General features: G+C 36.2%; 2 protein-coding genes across 3 annotated transcripts; both read left to right on the forward strand.

Annotated features, from left to right (window-relative positions):
* The first annotated feature begins 3,803 nt into the window (after positions 1-3,803).
* On the forward strand, positions 3,804-8,483 carry LOC120003476 (60S ribosomal protein L3-2-like). Of its 2 annotated transcripts, none has more exons than XM_038852480.1 (6): positions 3,804-3,908; positions 4,984-5,090; positions 6,249-6,359; positions 7,033-7,337; positions 7,506-7,915; positions 8,043-8,483. In XM_038852480.1, exons 2-6 carry the CDS (start codon positions 5,006-5,008, stop codon positions 8,299-8,301), a joined length of 1,170 nt encoding a protein of 389 aa, XP_038708408.1. In that variant the 5' UTR covers positions 3,804-3,908; positions 4,984-5,005; the 3' UTR covers positions 8,302-8,483. The 2 variants fall into 2 exon arrangements, with proteins under 2 accessions (XP_038708408.1, XP_038708407.1); XM_038852479.1 differs by having other exon boundaries at positions 3,854-3,965.
* Positions 8,484-11,506: 3,023 nt separating this feature from the next.
* LOC120003217 lies at positions 11,507-13,045 on the forward strand. Its single transcript, XM_038852096.1, has 3 exons — positions 11,507-11,599; positions 12,127-12,534; positions 12,620-13,045. Exons 2-3 carry the CDS (start codon positions 12,253-12,255, stop codon positions 12,761-12,763), a joined length of 426 nt encoding a protein of 141 aa, XP_038708024.1. The 5' UTR covers positions 11,507-11,599; positions 12,127-12,252; the 3' UTR covers positions 12,764-13,045.
* The last annotated feature ends 2,136 nt before the right edge of the window (positions 13,046-15,181 follow it).

A 15,181-nucleotide genomic window follows, 5' to 3' on the forward strand; every position in this document is an offset into this window, starting at 1 on the left:
TAGCTTTACTTTCTAGTTGCTTGCATTCCTTCCACTTCCAATTTTCATTTGCTTCCTTGCTCGAGCAATAATGTCTCTGGAATTGTACTTCAGCAATCATATGATTTTTCACTCGATCACACTCTATACTCGCTCGAGCGTAGTTGCTTCTGAAACATAATGCATCAACCGTAATGTTTTTTGCTAATCTCATGGAATCCTCACTCGAGTATATATGATTCTGAAACTACACTTCATTCACCCAAGGGCATTTCGCTCAAGCTCACTTCATACTCGCTCGAGCACATATACTTCTAGAGCATTGCAGTACTGGCCATAGGACTTTTCACTCGATCTCGATCCATTCTAGCTCGAGCGAAATTGCCACTTTTTCCATTACATGATCTTTGATCAATCTAAAGAACCTACACACAAAATAACCTCAAGATATGCTCTATAGGTCTTATTAGGGCTTTATGCTCATTCGTCCATGTTAGTTCAATAAACAAATCATCAAATAAGCTCAATTAAACTACTAAATACATGTCTTGAATTAAATATGAAGTTCAAGTATGGTACATGCATCTAGGTTTTTCAATTACATGCAATAAATTAAAGGTCAATTAATCATTCAAATAATCATGCATTTATAATCACTCAAACATATATCAAAAACTTATATTTACCAACTAGTTGTATATCCGCGCTTCGCACGACATGTAGTTGATATGAGAAATACTTGTAGAAGCAGATATATTGAAAGAAGATTATTTGCCTCTCTCCATTGGAACTGGAGAAATCTCTACTCATTTCACCTTAACCTTATACTCAATGCTCTTATTTGCATATATAATGCCTAACTATAACATTTACCGATATGTAAGAGATTTTGAGTTTTCGCGATCACCATAAATCATGTTAAATCAAACACATCTACAATATAGATAACGAAGTTAGAATTCATTCTGTCTACGTTTTTAAGATAGACATTGCATGGCACTTATACTTGCCAATAAGTGAAGTTTTATGTTTACACTTTGAAAATTGCAAGGTATTGCCCAAAGAATAATACTTGAAACTCTCAAAATGTGACTCTCATTTAACCCCAATTAATGTGAAGTATTGGATGTTAAGTGAGTCCTACATATGTGTTTATAATCAATACCTATTTCACATGGCACATAGATTTGGGGGCTATTTCACATGTCACATAGATTTCGGGGTAAAATGAAGTTTTATTTTGGGAGGATAACATTACACTTGCCCAAAAATTGTCAAAATGAATTGTGACTTGTGAGCGTGATTCCAAACAGTAAAAAAAAAAAAAAAAGTAGCCCATTAATTAATTGAAAAATGATCAGTTAATACCACTTTCAAAACTGTTGGACATATAGGTCCACTTCAAAAATTTTTATGCCTCATAAGTTCATTTTTATTTTTTATAATTATTTTAATCATTTAAATTTTATCTAATTCCTTTTTTGTCCATTTTTCAAAGAGGTTTAGATCTAATATGGTTTCTCTCTTGTTACTTTCTCTCTATGCTACATCTCTCTCATCTCACAACAACTTCTCTCTACTACATCTCTCTCATCACTTCATCTTTCTCTCTCATGTTGCATCTCTCTCTCATTACTACATCTTTCTCTCTCTCATCTCTTTTTTTGTGGTCATTTTGGTCCAAATATGGTTGAGCATTGTGCATCTCAATGAGGAAAGTCCAATGGTGGTGGTGTGGCGAACCACCATCGGAATTGACTTGATTTGAAGTTTTTTTTCAAAACAATAACATAACCCGACCAATGTTATCATTTTAAAACAGTAACATTAGCAGATCAATGTTACTGTTTTAAAAAAGGACATATTCGGTGGCAGTTTTGGACTGTGTATGACTGGGCATTATGTGCTTCAATGAGGGGAGTGCAACGGTGATGGCGGTATCGCGAACCGCCGTTGGAATCGGCCAGATTTGAAATTTTTTCTGAATAGTAACATTGACTGACCAATGTTATTGTTTTGAAACAGTAACATTGGCCGACCTATGTTACTATTTTAAACAACCATATCCGGTGGCCGTTTTGGGCCATATCTGGTTGGGCATTGTGCGTCTCAAAGAGGAGAGTCCAAAGGTAGTGGTGGTGTAGCGAACCGTCGCCGAAATCGGCGAGATCTGAGACTTTTGTCTTGCGATGGTCGAGGCTTTCCGATCGTTTTTCAGCCAAATGGACGGCTGTTGATTGTGGTGGAAGGTCGAAGTACATTCGTGATGATGTGAGCTTCAGTTTAGGTTGGATACCATCAGGCAACAATAAAGAGAGAGAAGAGAGAAAGAGAAGAGAAGTGTAGTTATTGTGGGAGGATGAAGACAAGGGCAAGAAAATAATTAGCATACTAATGATACTTTAAAGGGATAAAGTTTTTTGAACTGGACTTAAGTGTTCAAACGTTTGACAAGTGGAATCGGTTTGGGATTTTAATTAATTTATTCTTAAGCCCATTTAATTGCTTCACAAGGATGTGGGCCAAAAGCTTATAACTGCATTACTACAAGGCCTGGACAGACAACAGTAAGGGCACTTGCAATGGTAAATTGTTGTTGGACCAACAAAGATATTGTCTTTTGTTGATGTGGTTGTATTGAAAAATACGTTTTGCTGATATGACTGTATTGAGAGACGTGTTTTGTTGATATGGATGTATTGAGATTATGTGTTTCGGTATAGTTTTGTTGGGATAACATGGAGGAATGGAATGTTGTTGGCCTCCATGTCGGGTGGGAGGGATAATGTATAGAAATTTATGTTTTGCTGATATGACTGTATTGGGAGATGTGTTTTGCTGATGTGGTTATATTGAAAGACATGAATGACTTGACTTTTTGTGTAATAGAGATGGGATCGGACCAACATTTTTGTTGACCCAATAAATAAGACAGCATTGGAGTTGCCCTAAGAGCACTTCCAATGGGCATGCATTGTTGGGGACAACAAACCTCCTCGAGAGTTGTGCATGTGTGATGTGGCCACAAATGGAAAAGTCTTCTCTACAATGGGTTATATCTAATGGCTTCATTTGTGCTCATTTTTAGGAGGAAAAGTGGTTGGTGTGGGCCACATTGTGTAAAAGCAGGCCAGCATGGGAGCAATCCAAACACCCTTCTCCCATGATTGACCCAACAAATTGAAGCCAATACAATTGTATGGTTGGAGAGTGAAATTTGTCCATGGGCCAATAGATTGCTGAAATATATGCTCTATGGGCCAACAAATGTTTGTTGTTACAATTGCTCTAAGAGCAATTGCAATGGTCCTATTTTGTTGGGTCAGTAAAAACCAATATTGAGTCTCATCTCTATTACATAAAAAGTAAAGCCAAACACGTCTCTCAATACAACCACATCAACGAAACACATCTCCCAATATAGCCACATCAATAAAATACAAATTCTTATACATTTTTCCTTCCCACCCAACATGGAAGTCAACAAATTCTCATTCCCTCCATATTGTCCACAGTAAAACTACACCAAAACACAATTTTCTAATACAACCATATCAGCAAAACACATCTCCCAATACAGCCACGTCAGCAAAACACAAAACCCAATACAACCACATCAGCAAAACACAAAACCCCATACATATTAGTTGACCCAGACAAAATAATACCATTGCAGGTGCTCTAAGGCTTAATACAAGGCATGGACAGACAACAGTAAGGCTTAATACGTCCAAATTCCAAGTTCAACAATAGAAATCGGAAAGCCCTAATTTCATGCGCCGCTATGATCGAACGGACATTGTTGATCCCATAAGTTAATCGTACTCGTTGAATCCTAGTCAAGAACACTATAAAAACCTCTTGATCTGACAAATCAGAGCCAGAGCGATCAAACAGCCGTCTCCACTCTTTTATTTTCCAGCTTCCAGGTACAAGCGTTCGCTATTTGTGGATCTGACTACGTAACCAACATTAACTATATATCGGTTTGTGGCTGTTTTTTTTTTTTTTTTATGAGCAAGGAATTCGTAGTTTGTTGAACTTTTCCTTGACGATTTGTGTTTTTGATTTATGCGAATCGGTTGGATCTCTATTTCTTCCTTTAAATTTGAGAATTTGTGTTTTTTGTTTTTGTTTTTCTTATTGAATTTTGGTCAGCTGAGCTTACATATATAATAGAATGTCATTTAATTTACCTTCAGTTGCTTGATGGGCTTGTGTTCAATATATGCTAATCATCATGCCTTATTCATAAAAAAATTATTTTTATGTTTCAATCGCAAACATGCTATATTTTTTTAAAAAAATTTCCGGTGTCTTCATGTGATGCCTTGTTGAGAACTAAGTGATGTTGCCCGGCTTTGCCATGTTGATTGGAAATGACCTCTTTAGAGAAGTAATCAAGGCTGGGGTCTCGAAAAAGGCTCTTCTGCCAGAAACCCGCATCTGTGGGGTTGCTGGAAAGAAATACCAAGGAGCTCGAGAATTGGCATAATCCGTGCCATAGGCCTTTGGTGTGGGGTCATTTCTTTTCATCATTGGCTAGAGTTTGTGGTCATACTTATGTTTTCAGGTTAAGGGTACCCATGTTATTTTTCTTTAAAGTAATGTTATGATAAATTTATCCAACAAATGTCTTGAGTTTTCGGGTTAATTTTATGCCTTGGTATTCTTTTCTGAGAGTGTCTGTTCATTCTGTGTTTTCTGGAATGGTTTAATTCATCCGTGTTTCATTTTTAGGCCTTATTGATCATTTGCTACTGTTACAATCATTATACCATTGGAAACTAGGTCACTGCCCCTGTATGTTTTTTTTGTTCAATTGTGAGATTTCTTATATTATGTTTAATTTGTTTTTCATGAAATTGGACACAGATTTTGTCCTTGTTAATGATTAAATAAATGGTTTGTGTACTTTCTTGTCATCAATGAATATTTGCATTTTTCGAGGAATGAATTGTTTGTGGTTTCAGATATATATTATTAATTTTCATGAGTTTGCAGAGGGTACTACAGAGGAGGAAACATGTCGCATCGTAAATTTGAGCACCCAAGACATGGCTCCTTAGCATTTCTTCCGAGAAAGAGAGCTAGTCGTCACAGAGGAAAAGGTTTTATTATCTCTATTTGCAATGCAACTTAATAGATTTTCTATTCATATGGTTTAAGAGAAAATGTTGTAGCTAGGAAACTACCTTTTTATTTTGTGATGCAGTGGCATCTATTTTATAAATTACCTGTCACTAACTGATGTTGATGTGACATTTTAATTGTGGGCAATATTCAATTATTGAGGTTAATGTATTGTTTTGTTGGTTAAAGTCTTTTAATTTATCTGATTTCTATTGAGTATGTATTGTGGATACTTTTTACTGAGTTTATTTGTGATGTCCTTGATACATTTTTTATTATGTTTTTCCTGCTTCTGTTATTTTTTTTTTGCTGTGTGGCGATTTCCTTTTGGATAAATTAGTGGAGACTTCCTTGTGCAAGTAAATTAGTTAATTTGGATATTTGAAGCAACTAAATTTAGATCCTAGTAAATCATATTATAATTCTTGTGCTTTTCTGCTGTAATGCGAAAGATGTGAAGTAATCTAGAAAGCCTAGTTCATTGTGTTATGTCTTTCTTTACCGTGAGATTTGTTTTTTCAAATGTTACCTGCAAAAGTGTTGTTTTTATGTACCTACTGATTGCATGTTGTGGGATCCATTGTTAATGGAGTGAGTCATATGTGATGGTAGCCTATGTTGATGGTTTATAGAAATATCTGTATTTGGGTGGCGCTCACTTGATTCTCCTTCCCAGTAAAATTTCTTTTACCTAAAATTTGCTATTGGGCATTAAATTTTTTCTTGATCGGATTATTAATTAAATTGTTAGATTAATTTTTTTATCCTGTGAATTATGATTGTTCCTGATGATGGGGTTTAAAAGGGTTTGTCAGTCTATTGAGAGATGTCTGCATTGGACTCCTCTTTCTTCATTTAATTTCGACTATTAATAAAAAAGTCCTTTTACTTGGCTGTCTGGATGCCACAGAATTTTTTTTTCACGTACTTCTCATATTAGATAGTCGTTACCTACTTGAACTGACTACCCCTTTTTCTCATGCTGTTGTTGTCACCCTAAGCTTCTTTCTTTAAAATCAATTTTTTGCATACTATTCTGTTTGGTAGCTTACAACTGGAGCTCGTTTAATACTGATGTTTGTCATCCTTTTCCTTTGAGTATTTTTTTATTCTTGTGTCGCATTTGCACATTGCAGTGAAGGCCTTTCCCAAAGATGATCCAACAAAAGCATGCTGGCTAACTGCCTTCCTTGGTTATAAGGCTGGAATGACCCATATTGTCAGGGAAGTCGAGAAACCGGGATCAAGTGAGTTACCCTTTTCATTATTCCCGTTTCTTTGTCAGTGGTTGTTTTCCTTGTAAAAGAATGGATGCTGTGACTTGTGACCCTTGAGTTTATAAATACATGGTATGTTACTGCTCGTCATATATTGAGGTAATTATTTTTCTGAAGAGAGTTCTACATTCAGTGTTCCTTCCAGTAAAAGGATGGGATGCTGCGACTTGTGACCATTGATTGAGTTTGGATTCTTTGGAAAAACCTTGCATGTTTGTCTGTCATTATCATTGAGTTCATCCTTTCCTCGTACTCTTCTCTACCTTTCAAAATTTTTTAAAAATATATGATAGTATTTACTATGAAAAAAATATTGGTCTTAACTTATTATGGGTTAGAAGATTAAAGATTTCAGTAGCATGTTAAATACCGTGGAAGACTCTTCACATTCAGAAGCAGATGTTGGGAACTTGCTGGAATTTGAAGTTGGTCATTAGGTGTGAAGGACATGGTCATGTACATTTGTTGTCTGCATATTATATCTGTCAATTTATCGTTTTTGAGTCTTTATGTATGTGAATAGACTTATTATTAACATATTGTCGGTGTTGTTATCACCAACATCATCATCATCATCACTATTATCAATTTCTGTGATTTTATTGTTTGCGATCATTTTTCAATTATGATCCTTAACTTTCAGAGCTCCACAAAAGGGAAACATGTGAAGCTGTTACGGTCATCGAAACTCCACCAATGGTGGTGGTTGGGGTTGTTGGCTATGCGAAGACAGCCCGTGGTCTCCGTACTTTAAATACTGTTTGGGCACAGCATTTGAGTGAGGACGTAAAGAGGAGGTTCTACAAGAATTGGTGCAAGTCCAAGAAGAAGGCTTTCACGAAGTACTCTAAAAAGTATGAATCTGAAGAGGGGAATAAGGACATTCAGGTGCAATTGGAGAAGCTGAAGAAGTATTGTTCTGTAATTCGTGTCATAGCTCACACCCAGGTTTAGCTCTTTCAATTCATCATTTCATAGTGCATGTTAAATTCCATGCTCTAGTTAATATCTGATGGAGTCCACAACATCTATTGTATATCCCTATCTAATGATAGTGTGTAATTTTTGAGTTACTTCAGTTGCATCTGGTTTTGAATTCTTTTCTTAATTTTATAGATCAGGAAGATGAAAGGTCTGAAGCAGAAGAAAGCACATATGATGGAGATCCAGGTGAACGGAGGAGATGTTGCCAAGAAAGTTGACTTTGCTTACAGCCTCTTTGAGAAGCAATTCCCTGTTGATGCTGTCTTCCAGAAAGATGATATGATAGATATAATTGGAGTGACCAAGGGAAAGGGATATGAAGGTGTTGTAACCCGTTGGGGTGTCACCCGTCTGCCCCGCAAGACCCACCGTGGTCTTCGCAAGGTTGCTTGTATAGGTGCTTGGCACCCAGCTAGGGTTTCTTTTACTGTGGCAAGGGCTGGGCAGAACGGTTACCATCACCGTACTGAGATGAACAAGAAAGTATATAAGCTTGGGAAGGCTGGCGATGAGTCCCATTCTGCTATCACTGAATATGACAGGTTTGCTATTACTAGTTAACTTTCCTTGTTTTTCTATCTGTTGGGCTGAATGATTTAACTTGTTTTTGGTTTATCTTTATTGAGGATGTCTCGTTGATGTAATTGTAATGCATAATTCTGCTACCAGGACTGAGAAAGAGATTACACCAATGGGAGGGTTCCCCCACTATGGCGTAGTTAACAAGGATTACTTGCTGATCAAGGGCTGCTGTGTTGGCCCAAAGAAGCGAGTGGTGACCTTGAGGCAGTCGCTATTGAAGCAAACATCCAGGGTTGCTTTGGAGGAGATTAAGCTCAAGTTCATTGATACATCATCCAAGTTTGGCCATGGCCGGTTCCAGACAACCCAGGAAAAGGCCAAGTTCTATGGTCAGCTGAAGGCCTGATCTTGTGAGCTTTATTGAAAATGATATTTTTTCCAGGGAACTATAACTTCTCATCGAATAAGCATGCTTGGCCATGAATTTTGTTATCTTGTGGCTAGATTTGATTTTTCTCATTACATTTGAGACAATTTATTTTACTTGGTTTCTGGATTCAAATTATAGATCTTGATTGGTTTGAAGCATTTCTTATTCATTTCCCGAGTAGGATTCATTTCCATTACGGTTCCTAATCCCTCAACTATTGTAAATTGATATTGTGAAAGAATTAAACAAGAGCTGTAAGTCAACAAGGCTCCCTATGTGTATATATAAAACTGAAACTTGGGAGTGCCATGAATGATGGATGGATATAGTAGGGTCAATTTCAATAGTACTTTTCTAGCACATATTCAGTTGAGTTGACATGTTATTCCTCGCTGGGGCTGGGGGATTTCGGTTAATGATAGAAAATCAACACTGATAAAGAATGCTTTGTCATTTATATGTCTTTCAAAATCACTTAAATACAAGTTTTATAGACAGTAGATTCTTGGTACAGTAAAAGGTTGCTTGAAAAGGCCAGTAGCTAGTGTGGAGAGAAGAGGACAGAAGGAGAAAACGAAAAGAGAAATATATTCTGGAATCTTTTTTGTTTTTCAACTGTCAGTGTTATTGTGCTTTCTTGTCATGGACCCTCCCTCCCTCTTTTGCAATATGTCTTACATGGAAATGGGAAGCAATCATCTTTTCTTGAATTGACAAATTTTTTAGTATTTACTTTGATGTATGTGTATGTTGTTCAATTCTAGCTTGTTTTGATAAAATGTTTTAAGTGCATTTTATTCTGCATTTAGAGAGCAAATAATCCAGGGACCCTAGTCTTTGTGTTTTCCCTCATTTGTGATTTAAATCAGCGTTTTAAAATCAGATGATTAGGATAACCATGAGTAGTTCAGATGATACTTATATTTGTGGTATATCATAGATGTCTCAACTTCAAGTCTCCCTCATCTCTTTTCCTTGCAACAAAAAAAAAATAAAAAATTAGGTGACTCGGAAATGTCTCCGGTTTCCAATTCACCGGTCCAATTGTGGCTCACCGCTTTGATTGGTTTGATTGTTAGAAGACAATTTTTTTATATATATATGAATAGTAATATGATGAACTTGAATGTAATTGTTAACTTAGTCTAGTGGTTGAGGGCATGACCATTTGTGTTTTTGTTACCAAAGTTCAAAACTCACAACATCAAATTTTTTTTTTTTTTTTTTTTTTTTTTGCTTTATGATTTTATAGAGTAGTTGAGTTTTTTTTTTTTATTAACAACAATAATATGGTCGAGTTGTTTATATACATTGACGTGCTTGTTACTTGGGAACTTAATTATGTGAATTTGTTGTCTTTAAAACCCCTCACAATCATTAAAAATTTTCTGATTTGGTTGTTACTTAATTGAGCAAATATGATTACAAAAGTTGACTTGCTCTAGTGGTTGGATATTTGGTAGTATTTTCTAACTTGAGTGATGTTGTTTTTCAAATTTTAGGATTATGTTGTTGACATTTATTTGTTTTAGATAGGCTTTCAAATCCTTTTGAGACATGTTGATTGTCTTGTTGACAAAAACAAAAGAGTCTCACTCAATGCATTGTAGGTTTTCATTCAGGAATCTATATATGTCATTATTGCTTCATTTTTCTTTCCAACATTACTTCAGTTTTTTGCAACAAAGGATGGCAATCTCTCTCTCTCTCTGTCTTTTTGTACGAGTGAATAAGAGATGGTGGGAATTTTCCTTTCTGTTTATTTTTAAACCCAACAAATGAAACTTTGCATATAATCCTAGGCCTTATTCCGTGGAGCGGAGTTGTGGGACGATAGTATAGGGATAAAGTTCATAAATAGTGAAAAATTCTCTGCAATTCCGTAGACGTAAGCACAATTGGCCGAACCACATAAATTGTGTCTTATTTTCGATTGGTTTATTTTTCGCTTATTCTCTCTGTTGTTAATTTCGTTCCCAACACTTTTCTGTTTATTTTTAAACCCAACAAATGAGACTTTGCATACAATACAGATACCATCTTCAGTGCTTCTGACAAAAGTTTTGGGTTTTGTTTCAATAAGATTTCATTTTAAGGGGAAATTTTGAGGAATTAATGTGGTCTGCATCAGAGCCCCTTTTGTAGCTCTCTTCTTTATTCCATCTTGTCCAATTCTTTCTTCACTTGAATCATGGCATTTTGGTTTTGCATAGCTGTAAGGTACCTCCTCCCCTCATCAAATCTCTCTTTTTGTTTTTTTTTTCTTACTTGAAATCTATGTGTTAGCAATCACATGGCTCTACAAGGCATCAAGATTTAGAAAATACTATACCAATATATAAATTTACCATGTTGCAGCCTTTAGGTTTTTTGTTTTTAGTTTACATATTCCCCAGCAGCCTTATCGTTCTTTATCCTCTTTCTTTTCATATCTTTTTATTTAGTGGGAGATTGTGTGTGATTACCTAAAGATTTTGCTTGCTGTGCTCCCATTATTGCATTTCACTGGTCATGTTGCATTTTGAAGCTGTTTATTGGGTTATTACTTAGTAATAAGTGATTTCATCAACCTAATCTTACTGTTAAATCCGTGTGTATTTGATTAGAACTTGATGGTAATTATACCAACTTTCTTATGAATTAGTGTGTAAAATCATTGGTTTTGATATACGATTCTAGAAATGTAAGTAACGATTAACCGGGGAGTTTAGGGAAATGATACCTTAATATAATTCAGCACTAAAAAGTGAAAAACTTTTAAAAGTTGCAAATAGAGCACACTTGTTTTAGCTCCACAGACAGGGAAGGTCCATTCCTTTTGATTTCTTTAAAAAGTTCGCTTCTTTGTCAAGACTAAAAAATTCGTACATCGGTTTGGTATAACCAGACGAATGGTTTATTATAAGTAAAGCCTAGCTCTAAGTACCAATGACGACGACCCATAAATAACATATCCATGCAGGCCAGTGGCCCAGAGTGAACAACATATTCAATGTGTTTGGGACTAGGCATGGTAGTGATTAAGTTAGGCATCAAGGGTGATGATGAACATGAAAACATAAAAAGGAAAAGTGTAGCGCTGCTAGAATTATCATATAACTTTGTCTTTACATTTTCTATAGGGGGTATAAAGCTAGCTTGCTTGCTTGCATTGTTCAAAGTAATTCATTGAGAAGTGTGGGTGTCTTGTTTTTCCATGGCAGCCAAGCTTAGGATTTGAAGGCTAAAGATATTTTGTGCCTCCTACTTCTCAGTGCCACAAGCCAAGGAACAGGTTATTTATATATGTAGCTATACATGATCATATTGTAGATATCAAACATTTTAAATAGCAAACATGAGAATCCCATCACTGAATGTTCTGTTGATTTGTCTCTTTCCCCTTTTCATTGGGTAAGATTGGCAGTTTTGCTTGAGTTTTTGCTGCATCTTGTAAGCTTGTATCTCCACTAGTTTGACTATCCCCTCTTGAAATTTCTCTGTTTTCTGATATCTCCAATAGTTTACTGAGTAATTGTTCAAAAAGTTCTATGGAACAGTTCAGGGCTTCAAGTAGATTCATAAATTCATTAGCACAAATTTTTCCGAGTTTTTAGTTTGGTTAGTTGATGAGTTCCCATTTCTGACGCCAGAGTCATGAACAAATGATTCTGTTTTGTAGATAATCTGGTAATGCATAAGGAATTGATCACTGGTCGGACTGTGACAGTTATTTCCCGAGAGAATATGATGCATTCTTTGTTCTGTACCTTCATAAAATTGAATATCAAGTTGAAATCCAGTACACCTTCCTCTTTTCAGGTGTTGGACATGACAGCTGAAATCAACTGTGTATAAGCTTTGACAGTGTATTTAATCACAATTCATTGTTACAAAAAGAAGATCTCAAGAGACGAAAGACGCAAGTGGGCGTGTTTGGGGATCACAATGAACGAGCTTGGTTCCGAGAGATCGAAGCAATGGAACATGTATACTAGTTTAGACTCCAGTCCATCTCAGACAGGAGCTCCATGGAAAAGCTTTGGGAATTCCATGAATGCCATTTCTTTTGGTTTCGTTGCGACGGCTATCTTGATATCAATGTTTCTTATCATGGCAATCTTTGAACACCTGTTCCGGCCAAACCCTTCTCTCTCTTCGCCTCGTGAAGTGAGGAACAGCTCTCCAGAATCAGGAGTACTCCCACAGAAACTTGGGGATCCACAAACAGTATGTCTTCAATCCCTTTATTCTAAAAAATGTAATTGTTGTGCTTTTTTTTTTCCTGTGATCAAAATTCATGTACTTTCGATAGGCACCTATGTCTTCTGCATCCCATTTTTCAGTGGTGATGCCAGGACAGCAATATCCGACCTACATTGCTCAACCAGCTCCGCTACCTTGTCTGAGGGAAGACATTTGTTGGCCGTCCCATGAACATAATATTGTACTTTATTAGCATATATTGTTTGAGATGAAGCACAAGAAATCATACTTAAAAGTTGACAGAATGGATTAGCCACTTCAGGAGTCACTTTCCCTTGTTATCTGTACGCCTTTTGCTTTGTACGAACTCCTTACAGGCAAGATGCCACAAACTACACAGGATTTTAATGGCTCAACTACAAGTCCAAGATCTCTGCTGAGTATGCAATATGTGTACATGGTGAGAAGCCCACCCAAACTTCTTATGTATTTTGATCTTGGACAATAATACAAAGCCCAGCAGAGGTTTTTCCTGGCTCAATTATTTACTTTCAACCAAACTAAATAACTTCTTGTAATCTTTATCTATTAGGAGTCAATTAGCAATAGATCCCTCAAAACAAACTTTTATTCCAATAGGAATCCGGATGCATCAAAAAATGAACGAGCGCAGGTGATATGGATTTAATTGCAAGCGCACAAATCGCACAAGTAATAAAATGATTAATAAATTATCGTTCCCACGAGGATGTATTGGCAATCAAAATTACTGTCAAACAAGCAACAACTATGCAAATTGGGTGAAAAGGATGAGTGATTGGTTTTGTTTTTAACTAAACTAAAACAAAGAACAAAAGAGCAATTAAGAAATCACAAACCCAAATACAAAAGTAATCAAAGATCGGGAGCACTAGGATACTTAATTTCACCTCACCTATTCAATTTAACTCCCTTGTCCCTTAATCTCTAATTCCTCTCTCAATAATGACAATCGGTCTCCCTAACCTATGCAATGCTCTATGTCTAGTCACATCTGAAGTGTCTCTATCTCTAATCCCTGTTATGTCAATAATATTCGGATTCAAAAGATAAAGACCCATTAAGATCTGTGAATTAACCGTGTAGTGATTGCATAGGTCATGCCCCTATAGTCCTATGGTTCATGCAAGCTATGATGTCTATGGTAAGAGGCAAATCCTAGATATCTCATTCCGGTCTCAATCTAGGTAACAAATCTATTAGACGGTGCTCAAGTATCTAAAAGTATTAAGCACACCCATAGACAATCAATAAGAGAGAGAAATCAAGAAATAAGGAAACCAAGTTTATTGAATCTTCAAGATTTGGTTACATTAAGACCCTAGTAAAGAAATCTAGCCACTCATACAGTCAAGATACATCATCAAGGAATGGAAATCAAACACAAAAACCAAGATAAAAGAGGAGAGAGAAAACCCCATTGTGAACCCGCTTATTCTCCAAGCTCCAATGGTCTCCAAGCTCTCCTTCTCTTCCCCAAAGTGTAGAATGTTGTGTAAACCTAAAACCCTAAAAATCTACCTATTTATACCCCCTAACCCATATGTCGTTTATAATAACATTGGTGTCGTTTTAAGCATTGGGGTACAATCGATCGGAATTGCTTGCTGTTAAAAACTGAAGTATGCCTGGTCGATCGATTGGGGACCAAGTCCGATCGAGCGGTTTTGCCCTCTGCTATTTTCTTCAAGATCTTTAATCTTTGATCCGATTTAAATCTTTTTCGTCCGATATGCTCCTAGGCACTTGCAATGTGCAAATATACAATCCTTAGGCAATATCAATCCCAAATTGACTCTAAACGATACAATATTGCATGTAAAAGGATGTATAATTATATGTATATAATTAGCACTTCAAACACTATCACGCTTAACCTTTGCTCGTCCTTGAGCAAACTAAGGATCAAAGGACAGGAGTTTCATTTAAGCTCAAATGAAAAACAAAATAACTACTACTAAAGCAAAAATAAGAAACTAAACTACACCACTTTCATAGGGCTCATGATGACACTTAGCATGTGTCACAAGCCTTTAAACCCCTATGTGCCCCTAGTAGGAGGAGTTGTGCCTCCTGATGGTTTACCAGAATGATACCCATAAACATTAAACAACTTCAATGCCCAAATTTCTCTAATCAACAAGAATGTAAAATGAACTCCCAATTGCAACCCTATCCACACTAACAAACCAAACATTAGGACATTCAAACCAATAAAAGCATTCCTTCAAGAATTTTATCTCATCCACTTTGCTTAAAATTTTAAGAATTAATGCACATAATGGATTTCACTTGATATTTGGCTTCAAAGTGATAATAACAAAGACCATGTAGTTTTCCAAGGACAATAAGAATCAAAGATCAAATATAATGAGCATTTATTCAAACTTCATTCTTATTCACATTCTTCTTTTCTTCTTTCTTTTCAAAGATGACTTGTGCAATGCTCAACCTCCTTAAGCTTTCTTAATGACCCATGTAACGAGCTTTCGACAAATGACTCCCAATCCAGTTGGCTTAGGGCACTAGGTGTTAAGACACCCCAAAGGATCTAATTACTCGAGTCAAAAAAGCTACGTGAAGCTCATTGCTTATTAGGCAAAAGGCCCGATTACTCAACTAAAAACTCATG

Source organism: Tripterygium wilfordii, chromosome 8, assembly GCF_013401445.1.
Source record: "Tripterygium wilfordii isolate XIE 37 chromosome 8, ASM1340144v1, whole genome shotgun sequence".
NCBI lineage: Eukaryota > Viridiplantae > Streptophyta > Magnoliopsida > Celastrales > Celastraceae > Tripterygium > Tripterygium wilfordii.